The sequence below is a fragment of the Antedon mediterranea genome, chromosome 9, assembly GCF_964355755.1.
Source record: "Antedon mediterranea chromosome 9, ecAntMedi1.1, whole genome shotgun sequence".
Classification (NCBI taxonomy): domain Eukaryota; kingdom Metazoa; phylum Echinodermata; class Crinoidea; order Comatulida; family Antedonidae; genus Antedon; species Antedon mediterranea.
The window spans coordinates 6,465,833-6,492,179 of NC_092678.1; the positions used below are offsets into that span (position 1 = coordinate 6,465,833).

At 33.5% G+C, this 26,347-nt stretch overlaps 1 protein-coding gene across 2 annotated transcripts in view; it reads left to right on the top strand.

The window, feature by feature from the left end:
- Positions 1-5,610: 5,610 nt before the first annotated feature.
- LOC140059480 (E3 ubiquitin-protein ligase PDZRN3-like) overlaps positions 5,611-26,347 on the top strand; it is a 160,880-nt gene continuing 140,143 nt past the window's right edge. The window contains exons 1-2 of one of the 2 annotated variants that reach the window (XM_072105408.1): positions 5,611-6,567; positions 13,791-13,874. In XM_072105408.1, the coding sequence (XP_071961509.1) occupies positions 5,863-6,567; positions 13,791-13,874 (789 nt within the window). In that variant the 5' untranslated portion in view covers positions 5,611-5,862. Of the gene's footprint in view, positions 6,578-13,790; positions 13,875-26,347 lie in introns of both variants that reach the window. The other variant, XM_072105409.1, reaches the window with a different exon arrangement.

The window sequence follows — 26,347 nt, forward strand, 5'->3', positions numbered from 1 at the left end:
AATAGGGAAAGTAAAACACTATTTGGCAAATTCTAATCCACCGTACTATAAATTTGGCAGAAACCAACCAATAATTAAAAAAAACGGATGATCTTTGGTCTATTAAAGGCTTTAAACTTTTTCTAATTCTTTTTAGTAAATATTTCCAAATTTCAATGCAGGAAAAATGAAACAAGTTCTTAAGCTCTTAGTTAGCCAGTTACATTCGCACGCTAAATTACAAGTGGTATGGAATGGTGTCCTAAAAATTTCCTCGAAAATAACTAAATACTCATGTAAGTAAATAATAAGGGAGGACGGTGGCCTACATGAAATTCCATTCCCCCTGGAATCGCGGTTAAATCTCCAAATGAAGTCTATCATCCATTGCCGCGCCTTGGTAAATTCCTGGCGCCAATTCTAATTTTTATTTAATAATTACATAATCAAATATTTACCATACAACCCCGTTTATTCAAAGTTACCGACCGATGATATTTGACGACACCATCTTTGTCGGTGAAAAGAAATGTCAAAACGTCATGATGTAGCTGGCGAGAATTATCAAAGGTATTGCAGTTAATGAAGCGGCATAACCCTTTGATGTGCGACTGACTAATATAATTACTCATCTTCATTAGTAATTCGCTCTATTAGTCTCTATTGTGCCCCTGATATCAAGAAACACCGCAGTGGACTTCAAGATGTGAGATTGATAAACAAACCAGCCTTACTGTCACCGCTACCAATTTCTTCGAATCTCGGTACTATGTCATCTTATTAAAATTAACCATGTGTTAAGAGTAATTTGTTATGTGTTTAAGACAGTTATTGAAAAAAACCAATGACATGTTAAACAGTAGATATTGATGATATAATACAATAATATGTAAAAATATGTCTATATATAGGCCTATATATATACCCAAAGTAATTATTTTTATAGTGTTCTTAAATTTATTCAAAGATGTCCCTGAAATAAAGTAGTTCAAATAAAACCGTCAAGAAATCCACAAAGAAAAAGGACAATATTAAGCGGCAATTTGTCGAAGATGTTCCCTAAATAAGGGTTCTATTTTATCTGATTGTTAAAGATGTATTGCCCCCTCCCCCCCCCCCCCACTAACAAAAAAAAACACTTTTTTAATATGCCATTCTAATGTCACATAGTATAGTTATTCTTGTAGACCAAAAATTGGATCGAAAATAAAAATTATTTACCTGAAAAACTGTAATTTAAAGAAAAAAATAATCAAATTGGCTGGTTTGGTTTGGTTGATTGGCATTGGTTTTTAATTGAATTTAACCGTTTATTTTTTGTCTTATAACTGAAAACATTATTTGGTGGGGTGTGGGGGGGGGGGGGGTGGTTATACGGAAGTGATTAACTTTATTAAAACCCATTCATAGTCTAATTTTATTAGTTCATGTTCTTGGGTGACAATACATCTTTAAGTTTGCTCAGTTTGCAGTGTAAAACGGTTGCTTTTCTTAAGATCAATACCGCCCTCAAGGAGGAGATAATACTTTACAACATCATGTTCTACCTTTTCGTACACAATCGTATACTATACCATTCGTTAATGTCTTGTTTATTGTCATGCTACATGTTCAGTTAATCTGTTTATTATTCTCAATCTACATGTTTATTTGTGTTTGTAAATGTATCCCTGTTGCCATCATACTGTTTAAAACCCGATGCCGTTATTTATATTGCATTGCATCTATAGGGCCTAATGGGAAATATCGTTTTCATTTAGTGAACATGTTACCATATTTATCTGCATTTGAAATGCGTGTTGATAGAATTTAAAGTGACTTCATGTCGGTCATTGACCTGGGAATGACACAAGCATTTAAAAGACTATCAGGATATTGGGATGGGAAAGATAAATTGGGTCTAATGAGCCCCAGGGCCAGCCATTGTTTCCGTTTTTTTACTTTCGACAAATGTCAGGAGAGTGGAAGTGCCGTCTGCTTATACCGCCTATACATATACACAAGTGCAATGGATTTGTTAATGTATTGGTATAGTTCATTAGAACTCGGTTGAGAACGCATTCAGGGCCCCAAATAGTGTCCCCTTGTATGGGTGTCTCTTCGATCAATAGGGGTTGAGGTCGTACTGTATTCCCCCTCAAAATTATTTCACGGAAAAAGGTCTCCGGGTTAATAGTAGAACTGATATGGTGTGCCAAAAATGGGGCTACGGTGCTGTAGTATGTATGTATCCGCCTCACACTACACACGAAATAATAGGCATATCTAAATAAGTTTGGATTTATTTGTTTTACCATCGGGTTTACCTTTCAAACACACTCAGCATTTACTTTTCAGACCCGCAAAAATAAATATTTTTCACCGCATCTGAAGTAAGAAATTCGAAAACAAGTTTATGTGTGAACAGACCCTTAATGAGGGCCAATCTACAGGGTATATTATTTCACAATGTGTGAGCTTTTAGTCCTTATTACAAAGGTGTGTGTCAATGATTTGCTTTGATGTTGCCGCCGTCATGATCGGTAATTCTAGACCGCCGTAGAAAGTATGTTTATTGACCAGTTCGTTTTGTTGAATTCGTTTAGGAATCACACGCACAATGCCTGATAATCACACCTTAATCGGGAAAGTAAATTTGATAACACTGTTGTCTAATAAACAGTCATCCATTATTATTTCGAACTCGTGCATAACTCGTATAAGAAAGTTAAGTTCGTGACTTGCGCGCAGTGGCCAGCAATGGAAATAAAATTATGCTAGGTGGCACTGCAGAACAAATATGCTAGATTATGCTAGGCACGATTAAAGTAAAAATTGCACAAGAACAATGTATATCAGAGGGCGGTGTATGTAATGTTTTATGTAACACAAAAGTGATAAGCCACTATGCTTATGCGAGCTGGCTCGATAGATGTTCCAAACATCGGTATAATACTATCGGTTTCCCGCCATATAGGCCTAATTTATACCACACGTCATGATGAACATTAATGCGTTGATACAGTGCCCACAATCGGTTGGACGACGATAGAATAAATGAAATGGTTGTACTTATAGCATGAAGTCTGCAATGAATTGTCGCATTACTGGTCAAATAGCCAGATTTTTCTCGTTTTTAGTATTCTCATCCCAAAGATAGACTATGAAATGACAGTTCATGTACCATACTGTACTAATACATAGTAGACCGTAATACCAGACGGGAATATAGAACACCGCAGTCTATGTAAGATTGTGATGACTACACCCGATTCTGCATCTGTCACTAGATAGGGTCTAACTGACTGTCGACAGTCAGAATCTTGTGGAATGCGCTTATACACAATTCAAATACTGATACAATAACACTTATCGGATTCTACATGTGCGTATCTCAGAACCGTGACCTTAAACCAATTTCTAACTGACCCCATAACCTATACTGCCTAGGGCTATATGAAGTTTTTGAGTAAAACCAACTTAAATGGAATCTGCCGAACGAACGAAAAAGTATTCTAATTATTTAATGCAAAAAAAATAACAAAAAGTAGAACCCTTCCTTTTACTTGAGATTATAACTGTAGGAAACGAATCCTGTAAAAAATTACAATGGCCAATCTACAGCACCGTATTTGTTACGACCGTAACACCAATTAGGCATATAAGTAGGCCTATAAGGGCACTTTTTTGATGGAGGGCGGGGGGGGGGGGTGTCTAAACACAAACCAGGGATGCAATAGTTAGGCCTACATTCTAACAACTTCTACTAATTCCTCGCTGTCTGTGAGGTCTCCTGGAAACATTCATCGGTAGATTGAAGATTACCGGTAGGCCTACAACCGTTTGTATAGTTATATTAGCGACCCGGGTGATAATCTATATTGTTTGTTTAAGTCTGCAGAAATCTCCTCTCTTTTTTGGCAGTTTTTACTATAAGGCCTGCAGTGTGTTAGTATGTTTATTATTATCGCGTTCCTAAAGACTTGTATAAAGTTGTAAATGTTGGATTATTGGAGAGGGATCAGTTCCGGACGATTAGCTAGTAGACTGCAAACGTGGCATGTTGTCTGGGGTAAAGTTTACGCTAAAAGGTAACAACACAAACGTCATCAAAATCGGAATATCCACTGAGAATTGACTTATGTAATTCTCACTGTTTTAAATATACAAATTAGCCTATTGTCAAATAGGCCATATGAGTTTTAGACATTAAAAAAAATGTTTTTCTTCGAATTCATACAAATTCACATTCCACTTACAAATGCACACTTTCGTTTGTGCTTGCATTCTGGCAAACATTCATTTCGTAAAATTAATAAATGTACATTTATGTAAATGTGTGTCTGAGAGTTGTTTCACCATTCTTACTAAAAATGAACATTTGTATTGATAGGTAGGATTTTTTTTCCTCTTTTGTGGTGTAATCTACCGTACGGTACCATTTCTATTCGTTCACGATATTACAAATACATAGGTATCATATAGATATTTTGTTAATTTAACATAACTAAACGTAAAAATGCATATAATTACTAGAATCAAGTTTAAAATAAATAGAGATGTTCGTTCGTCCGTGCATTATGATCTCTACACACACCGGTTCAACGTTTATTCTCTATAAAAAAAACACCGAACTATTAATAATTGTTTTGTTCTTAATTTATCGGTGATTTTAGCGCCTGGCTCATCTTATCGATCGAGTATAGCTATATCAGCACGTTGTGCACTTTCAACATTAGAAACGTTAGAGTTATAGCATTTATCGTGGAAATTGCTCGATGATGGATAAAACACGAAGGAAGTGGCTTTAAAAGGACACAATCCATTACCGTTCATGTTCTCAATATGTCTACATTGCTAAATCATTTCCGATATTGTGTCTGAAAATGTGGATGTTTGTAGTTTTATGACCCATTTTACCTAATAAAAAGAGCGCAGACATGATTAGTCACGTGGGTGATGCATAATAGGGGTATGACAATTTATGTACAGTTTATGACAAATAAAAATGCACAGTATGGTCCGAGTAGGTAAGTAAAAATGGCAGATTAAGGTGAGCAGTAGGCCTATACACAAACGATGTACATTAAGATCGGCCTACACCAAAATGTCGTGATTGAGGCTACCAGAGAACATTTTGATAAGGCCTATTAATGGTGACAACAAAACTGTGAAGTACTGCAAGTAAATTTAGTCAGTTTTATGCGCAGTTGTTCGTCCATAATATAAAATACTATAGGCCTAAAATGGAAAGATAGGCCTATAAATTATATTGCTGAAATGGTATGCGGAATGGATCGGTGATTTTATTCATGAACATGGTAAACAATCGTATATTAGAACATACAAATAATTGAAATGAATAAACTGTTATATAACTGTTAAGTTATTTGTATGTGAGACGTTGTTTCATGTAGAAATACCATAGGCAGCTCCCATCGGCACGTGTATATACGAGATAATAAAATGTAGGCCTACACTAGACAATTTGCATTGTTTTTGTAATAATTGTATTAAGAAATCGTTATTTATATGCTTTATACGCCAAATTTCCTATCGACGGTGTTTTTGCAGCAGGACTTTGTTTATTTTGGTTAGGAAAGAAGTGCATTTAGAATAGAGGCTAAACATCAAAGTACCGATAAGTTAGTACAACTGTTGGACTCAACCAATCAGAAGGCAGAACTTCTTGACTTTGAAAGAAAGTACCGCCTACTTACCCAGTCATCGCACGCCACCACAGCACAGTGGGTTCTCAGTTGTTTGCTGTAGTGATGCTTGGAAGATCGTGTTTACCAGCCTAGCCTACCAGTTTTTCGCCTGCTAGCCTGGGTTTTACGTACTTAGCCTAAGTCTTAGGCTGATTCATATATTCTTGGATAATACTACGAGTAAAGGAGGAAAATGGGTTTCGACCTTGATCGTTTTACGACTGAAGTGGACGAGGATTTAAAATGTAGCGTTTGTTTAGGGGTTTTGGAAAACCCTCTAGCCACTCCATGTGGCCATGTGTTCTGTTCGAATTGCGCCCTGCCGTGGGTCGTGCAGAACGGATGTTGCCCTTTGAAATGTGAGAAATTTACGGTCAAGGAATTAAACAACGTTCTTCCGTTACGGAATATCATTCTTAAGCTTGAAATTCGTTGTGAATATTGTGATCGTGGATGTGAAGAAAAAGTAAAAGTTCAAAATATGAGCTGTCATTCTGAGGATTGTGATTTTGCTCCTGTACAGTGCACAAATAAAGGATGTCGAGAAATTGTAAACATCAAAGAGCAGGCTAACCATGAGACAGTGGTATGTGAGTTTAGGCCTGTTGGGCCTTGTAAAAATGGCTGTGGCCTTACCCTACAGTTTAATACACTTAATGATCACAACTGTCTGAAAGCCTTACAGACGCACGTCTCTGTACAACAAGTTAAGTTAGCGAACTCAGAACACGATATGAAGAAAATGATTGGAAGAGCTACAAAACGCGAGAAATCGTTACTGTCGCGAATTGCCTCCATGCAGAATGAAATTCAGATGCAAGCGTTAAAATTCCAAAAGAAGTTAAATGAATATAAAGCTGAAATTGACTACCTTACTAAAGTTATGTCATTTCAAAAGGTATGATATGGTAATTATGTGCTATTGTACTTTCTCTCCTAAAAATGTTTTTTAAATATTGTTTTACATCCAATGATATCACTTCAACTTTACCTGATAACTAAAATAGTTAAGATATGTGTCATGATGGTAGTGAAAGGAAAGTGCAAAATATGAATACCATTGTTGTTTATGTGTGTGTATTGTACTTTCATACTTAAAATATGTAACTTTTTAAAACCTGTTTTGAACGAATGAACTACTACGGTTCTTAAAACATATTCCAACATTAAATTCGCCAAAGTCCCTCCTGCATACCTGATTGCTTATATGTGTTATTATTTGATAATCCCACCTATAACTTTTGACACCTACCCCTACACATAAGGTGTAACTATTCTGATTGATATATTTTTTGTTGAATACTGGATAGATCATGATATGATAAGTATTGTATGGATTGATGTCATACAGAGTATGTGAATCTCAATGTTAAGCTACTGTATTCTTAATAATAAAAACAACCGATGAATGTTTATTATCCCTTGAAGTTTGAACAGCATTGTAAACATATGAACAATAAGCCCACTTCTGGTCTTTTCAATTATTTACTCATCCAAGGCTCTTTTGGTATCGGAGCATTGCTACAAGTTAGTGCTAAAAAAGGTATGAATTTTGAACTACTACAGTACATACATTTCCCTCTAAGGGCGCGTTTATACAACACGCTATTACACGCATATTCTACACGCCTACGAAAAGTGTGTTGTATAACAACAAAGAGATTCCGTGTAATGAGATTTTAATTGCGAAAAAGGCTACTTGGCTGAATCCTAAAATTTGGTGGATTCCCGGTCGCCGTTACCGTGTTGGAAGTGTCCTCAGGGTATATTTTGACCTCTCGTTAAATTAGGTCGTAATATCAATCATGTCATGCGACATTGCTAACAAGATTGGGCCCATTTATTGCTGCTTCGCTGCCAGCAATCATCCTCCTACCACGTCTTTTACGCCTAGCCTAGTGGGCCAACTCGTAGTGGTAGGCCTAGTAGGCCTCTATCGTTTCCCACTCCAAACAGAATAAAAAATAACATCGCAAAAATGGCATCTTCTTCCATAGTGTATAGATGAAACAATGAAACCCTTAAAATAACTTTTATTAATTTAAATGAACCGAGAACAAAATAAACAACAATGCAAACGTGAACGAATACAACAATAAAAATGGTAAAAACCGCGCGAATACATCGGACAGCGAGGAGGCGACGATGATTGTTGACAACTCAGCCAATTCAAGCGCGATCAACGATTTGACCTTTTATCCTAGCATGCACTGCGTGTTGATCTTTCCTATTCTTTTCCTAAAGTCTTGATCGTATTGGACTTAATTTGGTCAAATTAAATGAGTCGCCAGCTAAATTGACCAAGAAAAGTCCAATCTGAACACTGGCTACAGTTTCTTTAGAGTTAAATTAACCAATGCCTTGATCATATTGGATTTAATTTGGTCAAATTAACTGAGTCGCCAGCTATATTGACCAAGAAAAGTCTAATCTGAATGTTGGCTAATTTCTTTGGATTTAAATTTAACTAGTAGGACCAACAATTATTTTTTCCGACCACTGCCTGCCCAGTACAGGTAGCTCGCCTTGCCAAGATAGGAAATTGTAACAGTCTTTTGATCTTAGGTGTGGCTGCAACAAATACCAACAATACTGTACTATGTACTACAGTACATTTGTCTATTTAACTAACATTAAAGGAAGGCAATTAGAAAGTTTAGGGGACATAGAACTGATCATGTCGTAGCCACAGATAAACCCTTTGATCTTTGGAGCTCAGCATCCTGTCGTTATCACAGTTTTACAAACTACGCTGCCCCAAAAGTCCAAACCAAAGGTTTGACTCCACTCCAGGAGCTCATGACTTTAACCATGCAAATTAATCCCACAAAATTGATACCACAATTGTTGTTTTCTGTTAGAAATTGATTAAATATAATATTTTCTCATGCTATACCATTTTACCTGGTTGGATTACTGTAGATATGAAGGTTATTGCATATGAATGGAATTTGACAATATTGCTGGAATTTGTAAAATCAATGGTATTCATTTAAAAATCTATATTGGAACCAATTGGGAATATTGTGAAGGTAGCCAAATGGGAAACAAGTTGCATGTGATGAGGTGATAGTTAAAATAGCACTGGTTTACAATTCAACCTCCTCCAAAATCAATTTTGTAATTTAAAGTATTAAAAGCTGTGAAAAATGCTTTTTTCTATGAATTTCATTCATTTAAATAAGATAATTTTATGCACAAATAACTATGGTAAAAGATACCATAAGGCTGCCCTACAAACATGTTTGAGCCTGAATTTGATCAAACGTACTAGATTTTGACCCGTGTTTTACTGTAGTACTATTAGTACAATTTAAATGTCATAAAAGCACAAAATAAGCTGTTTTTCAATTGATTGGACAATATTTTTAGACCCAATGACCATGTGTACCTGAAGATGATCCCTATTTAAAGTTAAGCTTGACTTGTACTGTACCGATTTGAATGTGCATTTTGTGTACTAGGCTTTACTTAATGTCCCATTCGAAGGATGTGGCAATGAGATTGATATGCATCAAGTGAAAGGACACAAAATACCAATATGTTGTTCTTTTTTATGCAAGTTGTTTTCCTGCAATTTGCTCTTGCACTCTAGAATCACAGAACCCCTCATTTGGGACACTCCATATTAAAGGGACACTCCTTTATTAAATGGACACTCCTAAATTAAAGGGACACTCCTAAATTAAAGGGGCACTCCTAAATTAAAGGGCCACTCCTATATTAAAGTGACCTCTCCTGTGAAACAAGCATTGTGCAATATTTTGCTGAACCCTTATTCAGGGGACACCGGTATGGAGACACTTTGTTCTGGTCTGGAAACTGTTCCTTTAATAGAGTTCACTGTTAGTACATATAATAAGGAAGTATTCCATATTGTTGTGTGTAGTGTGTCACTGCAATATGGTATATCAATTTAATCCATTTATATTGTTCTACAATATAGTATTTTAATGCATTTGCCTAGTTACATTTTACAATGACAAATCATTAGATTAAATCCCCATAATATACATATGTTACATGATCTAGAAACTAGTAATTACCCCAAATTTAAAATATTAAAAGTGAAGTTCGTTGAAATTTAATATATTGAGGTATGGTTTTGTTATTAGCATTTGATTGGAATGAATACTTTTTTCTGGCAATAAAAGTGTAATATAGTTTGTTTCCTATTTCCATAGAAAAAAAAACCTTTCAAAATATAATGTTTTGGTTGGTTTGTTTAGAAGGTCATAAGGTTAATAACTTTGTTTGGCTTAAATAAATAATACAAATATGTATTGTCTTCCCAAAAACCTGAAATAAAATGAAGATTAATTAAGTCAGACTTTAAAGTGGAATACTTATTACTGATATTTCTGATCACTTCCCAATATTCTGTGTAGATACTTTGGAAAAACATAATAAGCAATATCCTCGATTTGTATATAAACGACAATACTCTCCTCAACAAACGGAGTATTTTTTGCAAGAATTACAAAGTAATCAGTGGAATGATGTGCTATTCTCAAATAATGCGAATGTTGCTTATCAAAATTTTACAAACACTTTAAATAAAACAATTGATAATTGTTTCCCTTTAAAACGATTTAGAAATAAGGCGAACAAGTTAAAATCTCCTTGGATCACAGCTGAAATTGCCAGAGCTATCTCTCAAAAACATAAATTATATAAAAAGTACAAACAAAATAACACCACTACTAATAAAAGTACGTACATACATTTTAGAAACAAGTTAACCACTACTATTAGAAATCGGAAAAAAGAATATTATATGGTCCAGTTTGAACGAAATAAACAAGATATTAAAAAAACGTGGACAATCCTAAATGATATAATGGGTAGGAAAAAGACTACCAATTTGCCTACAAAAATAAAATTGGGTACTGAGACTTTCTCTGATAATGATGAGAAAGCTGATGCATTCAACTCTTTTTTTATTAATATTGGAGAAAAACTAAATAATAAATTTAGGCATGAATCTCAAAATGAAGAAATCACCCACAGAACTTTCTTAAAGGGAAATTTTACCTCTTCAATGTTTTTTAAGCCTGTTACTGAACATGAACTTAACCACTATATTAAAAACACAAAGAATACTTCTCCTGGCCATGATGGTATAAGTGCCCAACTCATAAAATCTGCTTCCCCGTTTATTTTAAAACCTTTATTGCATATTATTAATACGTCATTATCATCGGGCTGTGTCCCGGCTGATATAAAAATTGCTAAAGTTATCCCGGTATTTAAGAATGGTGACATCTCCGATATAAATAATTATCGGCCTATTTCCATTTTACCCTTTTTTTCCAAAATATTTGAGAGGATTGTGTATGATCAAACGATTTGTTACCTCTCAAAATATAACGTACTGAGTAAAACACAGTATGGATTTAGACAACACCATTCAACTAGTCATGCTTTAATACAATCGATTGAAAAAATCACAAACGCTATTGAGAATAAAGAGTTCACACTAGGAGTTTTCCTTGATTTATCAAAAGCGTTTGATACAATCGATCATGATATATTATTAGATAAGTTAAGATTTTATGGTATAAGAGGAGTTCCGCTAAACTGGTTCTCAAACTATCTTAAAAAAAGACTACAATACACATTTATTGTTAATACTGCATCTAGTAAAATGACAGTAAACACTGGAGTTCCTCAGGGATCCATATTGGGTCCATTATTATTTCTTATATTCATTAATGATATTAGTCTAGCATGTAACCATGTAGACATGATTATGTATGCAGATGACACAAATGTGTTTTATAGTCACAATGATATTACTCAAGCTTTTGATACAATGAACCAGGAGTTATCTATACTTTCGGACTGGTTTATTGCTAACAAATTAACGCTCAATGTAAACAAATCAAAATATGTTATATTTAAGGCTAGAAATAAGTCAGCTGACACTACCTCACTAGAATTGAGGATGGGAAATGAATGTATAGTAAAAGCTACTGAAGTTAAATTTCTAGGCTTATTTCTGGATGAAACTTTATCGTTTAATTATCATGTAAATGAGGTAGCAAACAGTATTTCTAGAATAATTGGTGTCTTAAACAAAGTGAAGTCTATGTTATCAAGTAAAATCTTGTTAACGGTATACAATGCACTTATATTACCTAGAATAACGTATGCTATCACAGTATGGGGTGCTACTTCTGCTACAAACTTAAACCGTATACATATTCTCCAGAAAAAAGCACTTAGAAATATTTGTCATGTTCATTTTATGCATCCTTCTCATCCACTTTTTATTTCAACCCAAACATTAAATATTTTTGACCTTTATACGAAACACACTGCTATATTTATGTATCAATATAAACATAATCTATTACCTGAATCATTTAATAACTTATTTAGTACATCTGCCTCATTCCATAATTACTCAACTAGAAACAGGTCAAACTACTGTCCACAACTAAAACGCACCAAAGTCGGACAGCAATGTATTTCCTACCAAGGAACACATATTTGGAACAATTTAACAGACTATATAAAACAATCCCCCACTTTAAGTTTGTTTAAACAGAGATTAAAGCAATATTATAACAATAGAAATATTTAAGTTAAGTAAATCACATTATGTTATTTTGGTTTGTTCTTTTTGTTTGTACTAATTGTTTGATCTTTTTGTTAGGGTTACATGCTTAAAGCACTTGTGCTTATTTTGTATCCCATTCCATTATCTTATTATTTGTATTGTATTTGTATATGTTTTTATTTTGATTATGGAATAAAAATGTCGATGAATTGAAAAAATTGAAAAGACCATTTTACAGTTTAAAAAAAGTTATATGTTTCCATAGAAAAAAAAATGTATTAATGTTTTTGTCGGTTTGTTTAGAAGGTCAAAAGGTTAATAACCTTGTTTATTTCTCTTGTGCTGGTTTCTGTCCAGACAGCTGTCTGTAGCCAAGTAAATTTTGCTTTTTTAGGTTTCCAAAATGCCACAAGTTCTGCATGTAGGAATTTTAACGGCATCCCTATTTGAGGATTTCACCATTCTGTTATGTAGTACTAGTAGGAGTATTATCTGTAACAAAATTGAATTGTCTGCAGTCTTTCCTAGTGATAGTTATTTCTGGAGTCTTATTTATACAGTATTATATATACTTACTTTTTACTTAGTCTGGAACATATCTGAACTTATAAATGATTTATATTTCTTGTTGAATGAACAAGGCAAAAATTAAATACAGTTATTTTATTTTCAGTTTATACTGAGTATGATTTTAAGTCTTGCTTATAATTTTTACTATTGCTATTTTGGTCTTTAAAAAAAGTTAAAAATGTGTAAACTATTCCACGGTCAAAAGTGTGATGTAAACAGGAAGAATTTAAATGTAATAAATAGTTAAAATTTACAGATAATAGTTCCAATTTTGAGAACTTAATGATCGAGGTGAGGGTTGCAGGAAATCCGAGATACATTTATATTGAAATCGGACACATTTAATTATTTTTAAAATTCACTTTACTATCGACATATGCTATTGTTCTAAAACTTGGTCAACAAAATGGTTAACTTATTACATTCTGTCAGATCGCATTGTATTAACATTGGAGAATTTTATTGTCCAAATTAGGCATAATTTGTCAGCGTTTGGGAACTTGACACTGTTGGGATACTACCTGTAATGAAACACGCTACAACTCGTCTGTTTCTCATTCAGATATTTTTAACAGCTAGGTAGTTAGGTGAAAATTATGTCAATTTTAAAGAATTAGTGTGGTATGTATGCGTTAATGCGTTTAGTAAGAAGGAGGTATTTGTCATACACCATACTGGTACTTTTTGAGTGTTAACACAAGTAAACTTATAACCTACAGGCCAAATCAAATTTTCTGAGTGAAAACATACAGGCTGACAACCTTTATAGGTCGATTCAAATTGTTCGTCCTGGTTTAACATATTGCCTACTGTATGTTCTCACTTACGGTAATATATAGTAGAACCTCCTCGTTTGGGACACCTCTATTAAGGGGACACCTATTAAATGGACGCCTCTATTAAGGGGACACTGAAACAAACGAAGGCAATTTGTGTTTTAACACATTTATGACCAACTCACACCCTTTGTTTTGTTTTTCTTACAGCCCTGTACTGAAGAAAAGGAAATTAATTTAATATTGGAAAGAGATGATGGTAGTCTGGGCTTCAACATCATTGGAGGCAATGGGGTAGGTTAAACGGTATTACTGTATTATGTATACCAATTCATGATAAAGGCAGAATAATCAGTGTCTTCTCTTAAATTGCGCACATGTGTGAATGACGACACGTACTGTACAGTAACTGTCATCATCCCTAAGGGTTCTTTTGTGTCATACAGCTTCCACAAAATGGCGCTCATTCGTCTATTTTTTACAATAAAACTGGGTTCTTTAAAAGTGTGCACTAGCCAGATATGTACACTTGATCTTTTAAAGTCCTTATTCCAGAAATATGATAGAGAAGAGTCTTGAACCTGTGCAGATTTTAAGGCTATTGCGGCTAACACTCGGTCACTTGACTCAACAAAACTATAAAAGTCTGTCTACCCTTCCTTGTTTTAAAATATGTTCTTTGAACACTGATTTTTAACTTGATCATAAACTACACCTGTAGGTAATCCCTCTGATCAATTATTCTTTTATGTTTTAACCTTCTGATGTATTTAGGTAAGGTTACACCTTAAACAGTTAGCCTTGGGGATCAGCATTATATAAGAACAGAGGATTACAATACTGTTATTGTTATTCACAATTAAACCATATATATCTATCATCTCTTTCTAATTACAAAGTAGGTAAAGGTGAATGTATTTATTATCATCATTAAGCTTAACTGAAAACTGAGGAAATTTTGATTAGGTTCTATACGGATCCACAACAGCCAGCAGTGCAGCTCCTACAAGCCCACTGGAAATGGGATCTGAGTGTAAATAGGTTGAATGATACTTAGTGGCTCCCTCAAGAGACTCTAAGATGCTAACACAATGACCATTTTTTTGTTCCTTTTCATTTTCATCAATTTTCAAATTTTTACACAAAAACTCAATAACATATTTAAACAATTACAGCCATTTACTTGCAATAACAGTATGAATGTCTTGTTAGTTTGTCTATTGGTCCTATTCAATTTTAGGATTTAATGAAAAAATTCTATTATTAAAATAAACCTTACAAACAATATGTTGGTTTCACATAGGCTATTCCATGCATGAGTAATTAGGTCGGTTATTCCCCTTTCAGACTTGATGAATAAACACCTTGCTAATATTTGGCATGAATTGAGGTGCCATTGGCCACAGACCTACTTTGTGGCTTAAAAAATGTGTAAATTAAACATAAATTATTATCCCATCCTAATGTGTGGCCCTCAGTGGAATAACTATTAACCAAGAAATAAATAAAATCCAGATTTGTGAACTAATAAGAGTTGTAAAAAAATTAGATTATTGACCTGTTACCTTTATTTCCTAAGATCTGTCTACACTATCAAAATGTGACACAAAAATGTGATGTGCCCATATAGGGACATGATGATGTCATATCACTACCATATTTTGGTACATCACACTTTTTTGTCAAACTAGTTTGATAGTGTAGACAGCTACTTTTAAATTATAGCCATTTTATATGTATTGTTAACAATTTTGGTAAAGTACTCATTTTTAATAATGAAAACAAATTTCAACAGAATGTGAATTACTATTTAAACAACTTTTGTCCGGATTGAATTGCCTTTGTACTGTATATATACAGTAATTGTTAATTTGTGCAGGGAGTTGTTATTAGATAACAACTCCCTGATTTGTGGATAGTTTGGCATCTGGTTTTTAGATAACTTTAGATTGGTATATCACTCATACTTTCATTAATTTCTTATTTTATATAATTTCGTCAAGTATACCTAGTAGTAGTAGTACACTGTACTGTTGTACCAAGTTATTTTCCTGAGATCTTTTTAGTTTTGCTGGAAATTTCTCTCTGAATGAGCAGCGTTGTTGGTTTCTTTTCTGTGTACCGAAGTAGTTATTGTTTATGCTGGTAAAATCTTAACCATATAAAAAAAAAATATAAAGATATTATTTTTTACTGTTTTACAATAGTTTAGATGGTTAGAATCTTGGAAATATAATCTTCCAATTTAATGATTTACGAGGGTGAGAAGAACTGACAAGAAAACACACAAAGTGGTTTTGTTTAGGCTACGACTTTGTTTAGCCAAGGGGAGGGAATGTTAATTAGACCACAACACTTTTAGCATTAATTTGCTAATAATATCAGTCAATTGTAGAAGATCCTTGCAAAGTTTCAATGTTTAATAAAAGTTCTGTTGATCCTAAAGATATTTATAATTGTCCTCAAAAACATGAAAAATAAAGATTTTATTTTGAATAGGCCATTTTGTACAAAAAAAATGTTTTCAGGTGGGAAGTATCTTTACGTTGTTACTTCCATCTTTAATACTGACTGTTAGTTTTACAGTAGTTGTTTAGATGGTTAGAATCTTGGAAATATAATCTTCAAATTGAATGATTTACGAGGGTGAGAAGAACTGAAAAGAAAACCATGGATGAAGTTGTTTTGTTTAGGCTGCGACTTTGTTTAGCCAAGGGGAGGGAATGTTAATTAGACCACAACACTTTTAGCATTAATTTGCTAATAATATCAGTCAATTGTGGAAGATCCTTGCAAAGTTTCAATGTTTAACAAAAGTTCTGTTGATCCTAAAGATATTCATATTTGTCCTCAAAAACATGAAAAATAAAGATTTTATTTTGAATAGTCCATTTTGTACAAAAAAATGTTTTCAGGTGGGAAGTATCTTTACGTTGTTACTTCCATCTTTCATATTGACTGTTAGTGTAATAACAGCATTCCATATAGCCTAGTGTACTGTAGCATTTATACAAATTTGTTGAATGTTGAAATATTACCAGCACTTGCCATGAAGGTTGTAAAGCCACTCAGATAATCACACAGGATCAGTGCCTCAAATATTACAGTTGCTTTACTAAGCGTGATAATGCCAGCTAATGGTTCGTTAATGATGTGATATCGTCGAAACATTCCGTGCATCGTAATCTGATGGATGCTGAGGTCATCGTTGTTGAACACATGGTTAATGTTAAAGAGTACAGTGGTTTTTAGTGTGAATAAATGCATGTTAAAAATAGTTTTTATGACAGTGTTAAGTTTGTCTGTTCATCCCATTTTCAATTTTTTACTTACACGTTCTAACTTCATACAGAAATTCTAACCCTCCCAGTGATAATATTAATACTGCAAATTAATTTTAAATATTAATATATTTATGAATGATAAAGGTAAGGAAATCTGTGAGAAAAAATCCACCTCAACCGAGATTCGAACTTGGATCTTCTGCTTGATATCTAGAGATTCTACCATTAGTCCATAGTGTGGTTCAAATTTGATTGGATGGCTTTCTCGGCGTGCACAACAAGAGGATTGTACGCAACGGTTGCATCGTTGTCTTGTATCGATACAAGGAAGAATTTCAATGTGGTTATTGCTATGGATTGTATTCAAATTATGGACATGAAACTTAATTTTTTTTTTATTTTGGCTATATCTGTCAGAATAAAGTTATATTGAGTATTGCTATACAGTGTATGTATAAACTTCAGAAAACTTACAGTGGTACCTTCATGTTTTTCATCTTGTTTTATTTTCTTTGTAACATAATATATTAAAAATGATTTATGTCGTATTACTGTACATTGCAGACACAAGAATAGCTTCCTCAAATACCATTTACACTGTAATTTCATGGTTCACTTCAGCCTGGTCTCGGATTCCAATCTAGCTTTCTATTTCTTTAATAATATCAAGTTGTCTTACGAATGCTGTACCAATTCACTGATGTTATAAATATGTCAAACGCTAAATGATTGAGCGAGATGGAGCTGATCTATGTTTTGTAAGAGTTTGCGCCAAGGGACATGATGATTTGGTTGATGCTTTGTGGAAAATATTTGTAGGGCATCAGAGAATATAGATAAAATCTGACTGTCTAATTAGGGTACAGGTATTTCTAAAACCTGCAAACCTACGAAAACTTGAATGTATTTTTAAAGTAGTGAAGTCATATTTGTAAATTTTCTCAGAATTTGGTTCTTTAAAAAATGCCTGTTTTTTTTAAAACTTTTACCTTTACGACAGGAATATTATTTTTACTGTGATCTAAGTTCATAGATAAAAAGATAAAAACTTCATTTTATAAAGAATCAGAAGAAGGACACAAATAGAATCATTTAAAAAGATAAATAAGAATAAATTTAACATTAATATTATGTCATTATCATGATTAAGTTCTTGGTGTATACAGTACAGGACAGAATTATTGCAAAAATCCCAACGCATTCAACACGTTGTCGTTGCGTTGTGTTTGCGTTGCGTTGAACGGCTTTCAACGTTTAGTTGTTTATTCAACGAAAGTCATTATCAGCATGTCAAGTAAACAATTAGTTATTTCAACGCTAGCTGCTGCAGCACTAGACTGGCCGATTGCACGCCTGAACGATCAGTAACAACAACAGGCAAAATACCTATCGGCAGTCACTACCAGATATTTTAATATAAATAAAATATATATGAAGCTTAGATATATTTTTAAGTATTGAACGGACAGTTACCAAATAAAACACACAGTGATATTTCCCAGTGTTTAGTGAAGGAAAACATCGAATAATAAGGTCGATGCCAAGTCTAACAGTTAACACTGTACTGTAGGCCTTCCGGGGGAAAACACGATCTCACGTCGTAAAATCAAACAACGTGGAAATTACTGACATCAACACACGAGGCCGCCACCCTGGTTTCCTCAAGAAAAACACCACGTGTGTTATGACGTATTTAACGATCGTTAATGACGACGAAGTAATTAATTTTATTTAGGCCTACATTTTTTAGCTGTTCGAGATTCAAGAGATAAAGTTAAAATATTGTTTCTCTATTTTGGTTTTTATTTTATAATTGTCCCATTGTTTGTTGTAATGTAATTTGAAAGAACTAAAAAATTTGACGTGTCCGACACCCATGAACCAATTTAAATCTTTATAAATCGAACAACATTACATTTTTAAGTACAAAAAGCGTTTTGAATACGTTAACAATAGAGCGTGTTGAATGTGTTGAACCCGTTGACCGTTCATTGACGACGTTAAACAATTGAATCCCATAGCGTTGAACGCGTTGAAAACGTTGCACGTTTTGAAAAGCATCACGCTGTAAACTGATTAAAATGTTGGCTGTTCGCTCGCATATTCTCGCAACTCCCATCCCATTCATACAGTTTCAGGAGGAGGCCAATATAATTATATTAAGAAACAAAACAATAGTATGTTAAAGAGAAAACGCCTAAACCTCGCCTGTAATAATATATTGTCTTGCATCAGAATAAAGTGGTTCTTTATTCTGAATTGTTTGGTTATTCAAATATTTGTGGGTTACACCTTGGCGTGAATAATAGGGTATGGCACAGGTTTTGATTTTAAAGAAAACGCCTAACATTGCCTATTGTCATCAAATTGGTCATTCCTATTTCTTGGTTATTATATTTAACGCTTTTCTCTGCATGGGTTACGTTAGGCATCACAATAATTAATTTATAATATAATACATGATAATGATATATTTATGGATAATAATAAAACTAAACGATTTTTTCCCTTTTAATTACGCGTTATTTCATAATGAATGAACTCTTCACCTTTCGATCAGTTCGTCCCTCACGTCACGAAAAGCATGCGTGAAAAAGACGACGACCATGCTGGATCGTTATGTTGGTGGTGTATTGTTGCCTTCGATCCATGGCGGCGGGTGTAGGCTACGTTGTTTTTATAAATAATCGAGAAAAATGTAGTACAGTACTGCGAAGTTTTTAGTTTGGAAATAATTAATTACGATGTGACCTAGCCTCCAAGATTCACCGCCGCCTTAACTTTGGTATTTAATACTCCAGTTAATATAGGCACACAGTAATTGAGGACATGACCACTACTTTTAACTGCGATGGCAGACGCGGCTCATATACACACGGGGCCTACTCGTTAGTAGTAGGCCCAGCCTAGTGTAATATATTAAGCTAGGTTTCCGCGGAAAAATACACATTATGTTTGTTTTCTTAAATATTTGTAATACTGTATTTTATACTATTACTACTACTACTAATACACACTGGCAATCTGTAAATACCATACGAATCCGATTGTTCGTTATTTCAACGCAAACTCAACGCAACACATTGTGTTGGTTGAATAAACAGTTCAACGAACTCAACACTTTCAACGCCAACGGACAACGCAGTTTCAACGCGTTGTCAACACTTTAACAATGCGTTGAATGCGTTCAAAATCTGCAATAATTCTGTCCGGTACTGTAGTTCATAGTCGATTTACAATAATATCCATTGGCCAGTAAAAACTACAACGGATCTTTTGTAAAAGAAAAAATATAATGTTTCAAACTTAATTTAGGCCATTAAAAACTGGTTTACTGGTCTGGGGAACTAGTTTCTCCTTTAGGTTGTAGAATAGCACAAGATATTTTGCTGTTTTTCCCTTCAAAGTATAATTTAGAATGTTGTCATAACTGTAATTACAGTATTTCTTGTCGATGCTTTTATTGTAGAACGTAATTTATTTATTTTTCTCTGTTCTGGGTTGACCAACTAGCATAGGTGTTTAGCACCTGTTTGGTCTTTCCGTGCCTCCTTTTATAATTGTTTTGTCTTCTTATGTTTATGGCAGAAATTGAATAAATAAAAAAAAAAAAAAAAAAAAATGTGCTCTATCATACTACACATGTACATTTTCCTTCATTCATTTGCACTCAGTCAGTGTTAGAATCATAGAACCAGTATTTTTTCAACATCACAGAGCTAATAGTAGTTTGGGTTACTACATCCCTAAACTACACAGGGTCTCAATTGAGGCTAATGTGCTTTAATCGGAAACAATTTAAACCAATTCATTGCTTCCTGTAGTATGATCTAACCTGCCAATAAACTTATCAAAGTTTGCATTAATTCTTTACACATGTAAAATTTATTATTTAAGTTATTATATTAAAACATTTCTTATTAGAATATTAGTTTTGTTCGTAACTTCTTATTTTGAAACACCTTAGAGAGTTATAAATATACTTAGTTCAAATTGGTGAAAATTAAATTGTTATTATCGTAATAAAATGTTAAAGGTATACCAAATTTGTTGGATCTTTTTGAAGGTGATTTATTAGTGGTTATTATATGGTAATTTCTTATTTGTTTTATCAAATTATTAACATGAGAAAAACCATTAATTTAATAAATCAAACCACTGTATTCTGTCAAAATAAAAATAATATATCGTTTAAATTTGTTGATAATGAAAGCTATTTTTTCTTAGGAAGTATTTAATTAGAGGCTTTAAAACACAATGCCATGGTTTATGTTGAGTCAATGTTTTTTGTGTAAATTTTAGCACTGTCAATTCAAATAGGTTTTACACACCAACAAATAAAAATAATGTACATTGTAAAATTTCTTTATTAAAAAATTGGTACAATTTACTCTTTATTTGAAGGACTTGATGTTTTAAATTTCATTGTTTGTCAAAATTTGTAACTGAAAAGAAAACTATGGCACAATTTATTGCATATTAACTCTGAGAAACTTTTAAAAGTTATTTGTTATGCAAGAATAACTTCGAAAAAAAAGTAATTTTGTAAACGTAATTGTTCAAAACAATACTGTACTGAACCATTGTTGGTTCATGTGGTTGTTAAAAGCTTCCCCTGATAAATCAAAGTATTGTTCTTTTTTAAAAGATATTAAATCAACTGAAAGAACCTTTGAAAAACATACAATCTGAAATAAAGAACTCATTTAGTGACTAAGAAATGGTAGGCAAGAGAAAGTATATTCAATTTGAATTATACTGTATTGTTATAGTGGAATATGTTATGATCTAATCATCATCCTAATTTAAACAGTTTTAATAATTACTTATAAATTTAGTTTAACATTGATTGATGTATACTGTTACATACAGTGAAATTGTAGGTTTCTCCCTTATGAATATTTATTTTGTTATAAAAGTAGTATTTATTTGAAGCAAAATGCATAGCTAAAAATCTCATATCTTGATATGAAGTAGCAAAGACAGTGATAAGCCAGGGCTGTAGCCACCAGTACAGCAGGTTGGTAAGGTTTCAACCTATCCACTTTTTCACAGAAGCCTTGATAACACTGTGGCCCTTTTCTTGCAATCAACCCACCACTTTATTTTTTGTGACTGTGATCTATATATTTGCAGCCCTATGCATTTCTTTTCATCATCAGCACAGTGAAACAAAGTCTTTTAATGTCCTAATGTCAGGAAGTAGGGGCAGGGGTTGCAGTGCAATGCATTTCTTCACATCAGCAGTCGCAGCTAAATAAAGATTTCAATTTCCTAATGGCAGTACAATACCATAATCATCCATCACCAAGCCTTTTAACAGGCTACATAAGTATTTTACAGGCTGGCATAGGAATGTTTATATTAACCTCTGTCAGTGACAAGGTCTTTTGATTTTTCTATTACCAGTGAGCTCACTCTCTGAACTAATGAGATGTTATCACACAGACCTTTTACAACCTTATATACTCAATAGTTTACTGGCATACTTCATGTTGGGGGTATGTTAATAGCAACACGAATTTACAGTACCAAAATAAGTTTCTCTTTTTTTCAGTAAGATTTAAATTAGTTAAGTTAAGTTAAAATTGTTAAACTGGCAGGGTTCACGGAATTTGAAGCGGCAAGACACTGGAACATATTCATTTATGAAAACGGAACGCCGCCGAAACAATAAGCATAATTTGCATAGATTTGTTAATAAATCATTTTTAAAATACCAGAATACACAGTCCCAAAGGACCAGTTTGTACCATGCAACTTGTGCCCTAAAGTCCCTTCTAAATCTAGACGTATAGCCATATTAAAAGAAATTAAGGATCTTTCGATTTGCGCTGACCGACGACCAACCTAGGTCAGGTCAATTGATGTTTCATTGGTTGTTGTTTGAACCTAGAAACCATCAAACCTGCGTCGAGGTTAGGAGCGAGGAAGCACCCCGGTATTTTCACATGTGCACATTAAACATGACATAGTTTGATTGTCGGTCATCACAAAACAAAGTTATATCATATGGACGTACCCTTAGTTATAACCTATGATAATACAGTCAACTCTCCCAATACGGACACCTTTAGGCTGGCCAAATATGCTTAGTATTCAGAATTTGTTTTTAATGGTAAAATTTAATTTGGGATCTTTTGGGAGAGTTTCCAGTTTTCAGGGAGTCCGGTATTGGGAGAATTGACTGTTTTTAATTTAAGATAATGAAAGAACTTTTCACCTTTGCAGTTTTATTTTTTGACAGATGCAACCATTATTACTAACATTAGTAGATTTGCTTACTATCAACCAAATGTGTTAAATTGATCCAATCAAATCTACCAACACAAAGCATTAAAATGATCCCCTAAGCAAGTATTTAAAATAAAAATTAAGTAATATGATATGAAAACACAATTACTAGAAAGTGGTGGTCACCTAAAGCTCCCGATGATGATTAATCAATAATGTATATGATTTCTTAATAATCCTTTATCTCCACTAATATTTAATACAGGCTTAGTAATTAATGTAAGATCTCTGCTCTATTCATTACTATAGTTAAAAGATATTGATTGTTTTAGTGTTAATGTGAATGAACTTGAATATGAGGATCTGTTTGTGCTTGACTTCAAAAGTCCAATGAACCTTGTGGCTATAAAAGGAATCATCTCTATTCACCAATTACCATATTCTTGCTAATTACTTTGCATTTATTCAGCTTAGCAGTTATTATTGATTCAATTAATTTAACACATTTTACTAATGATTTTTATAATAATTTAATTATCCTGCCATTTATAATTAATCATTTTTAGCACAATAAAAGTCATGTGTTAAACATTGTGAGCTAGCCCAATTTTGTAAAATAAAGTCCAACCCAAATGTTGTAATTTAATTTTTGATAAATAGACCCGACTGAGAGTGAAACCTATGACATCACTTGATTCCATTTGACCTTTGACATTGCTGGACTCTTGGCAGGATTGCTTGATTGTGGTTTAATTTCCAGGGTGTTATTTTGTTTTTGTTTTTTTGTATTTATGAATTGATGGTGGAGGAGGTGGATGGGTGCCTAAAATGAAGTGCTAAAGTGAATCCATCTTTTGCATTGTAAATTTTTTAATTAGCCTATGTTTAGTTCATCAGGTGTGAATGGTATCTTATAGTTGTTAAAAAAGATGATTCCAGACGGTAATTTTATTTAAAAACAATGTTGTTTGTCTCCCTCTTCTCCTTCTATCTGTAACTGTAAATAGATTTCCAATAGTTAATTGGTTTGCTAATATTGAATTAAAACCTTCTTAGTTGGATCCCCAATTAAGATCATGTTTTGCCAATTAAATTGGAATAAACCCCCTTTCACATTCGATGACAATGCTTGGAAGCAAAAGAGCATCCAATTCACACTGATTATCACTAATCCGCATTGTTGTACCAGCTTCTATGTATACTTTGTTAGTTACACATTCTGTGATTTTCTTTGATGATGCCGTAAGCTTAGTGAATTCCCCCTAATCAATAAGGAATTCTCTACCCTGTGCTAAAGAATAGGGGATAGGTGGTGACGCAATGCTTATTAAGTATAATCAAGACTTGTGTAACAATAGGCGTAAATCATTAGCCACTCTGTGGGTCAATAATGTCTTTGCACCTGTAAAAAACACTGGCCTCTTGTCGGCATATTTGAAGATTAGGGCCTAGATTTAATTTTAAGCTTATACAAAGCTCAATGCCATTGGATAAAGACTTAAAAGATACTGTTTAAATTTGAGCATAAAGGTAATATGGGGATCATTGCATTATAATTTAATAATCATTTTATTCTACAATACTGGAGTACTGTATTTGTTGCCTTTGGATGCAGAAATAAGCTAAACCGCGTGTAACTCTGATAGAGCACATTATAACTCCGATAGAGAAAATAGCATGCTTACCACCTCTGGTATAGACTGACCTATCTTCATTTTATTGTTTAAAAAGATTAAAATCTAAAATGGTAAATTCTACCTGCTACATTCAATGTTGTTTTGACTATTTATGACACAGTGGTGACCCACTTTGGCCCTCAATTACACAGTCCCATGTAACAATGTCATAGAATTAAATTGATTTATTAATGGTTTAAATATAAATTATATTGACTTTTAATTCCGGTGTGGGTTTAACTACGGGTCTGTTTCTGCTGCATAACGCAATTTAACCGGTTATTTTTAAATAGATTAAAAATAGATAACAATAACAAGACTGCGTTTCTGCTCAATTTGTGCTCCGAAATAACCGGTTAAATCTATGGGTGGTCGTCGAGCAAAACGTCATCATTACCCAAAATGCAATACACTCAGACGGAAGTAGTAAGTTGGCTGTTTGTTTACATCGACGTCGTGAGTACACACATGTGTATATATCGCCGAACATCTCACTCAAACATGTTAAAAAAATAAAATGTTGTCTCCAGGTCTACAAGTTTTGTTTTTTGTAAAGCCTACTTACATCGCTAATAAAATTAATTCTCATGGCGCCTTCAATAACATGATGGGGAGGGTCGTGCAGCGCCCGATCGCCTAGGATAATTTTTATCCTCAACAAAGGCGATGAAATACGGCCCTTCCCACGTGAACGTGTTGTCTTTCGCGAGCGCGGTCCTACAAAACACCAAACGGAAACAAAAACGAGACTCAGATTGTTGCAATACTTACCAAACGAGAGTAGATAATTGTTAATTAATTATGAAAACCCAACTTTTATAGCAAAAATCGTCCGAATTTATGTTAAAAACGATGAGTTTAGCCACAAAAACTTAAATAAAACGAGAGTATCCAAGTCATAGAATATCGCACGCACATAGTGCCTTTAATAAAGTAATGAGTATTGAACATTATTTCGTATATTTATGTACTAACATAAATAATAACACATTTCTATGCTTAATAAAATCATATTTAATATATTATCAAAGGCTCTGATTACCTTTGTTTTCGGTCGATGTGATGTTTTTCTAACAAATTATATTGTGTAAAACGATCAAAGTAAGAATGTTCATTGTTCTCCTATTAAAGGCACTAAGGGCGTGCCATAAATACGCTCGTTTGGATTAAGTTTTTGTTGCTAAATTCATCGTTTATAACATAAATTCGGATGATTTTTGCTAAACAATTTGGGTTTTCATAATTAATTAACCATTATCTACTATCGTTTGGTAGGTATTTGCAACATTCTGAGTCCCTTTTTTGTTTCAGTTTTGGTGCTTATATAGGACCATCCATACCCTTCGCGAGCGTGTACTAAAACGCCTCAAATTGCTTAGCTTGGGTAGTCCCCGAAACTCCACCCCAAACTCCTCTTTAGACTTTTACTTTCGCAAAAATGCTCTTATTTATTATCTGTGATTCTTTTCTATTGCCTGCCATCCTTCCCCGTACTTTCTCTCCCCCCACAACTGAATAACATATCTTGTGATTTCATTCATCCACATACATGTTCATTTCTTCGTTGACTGTC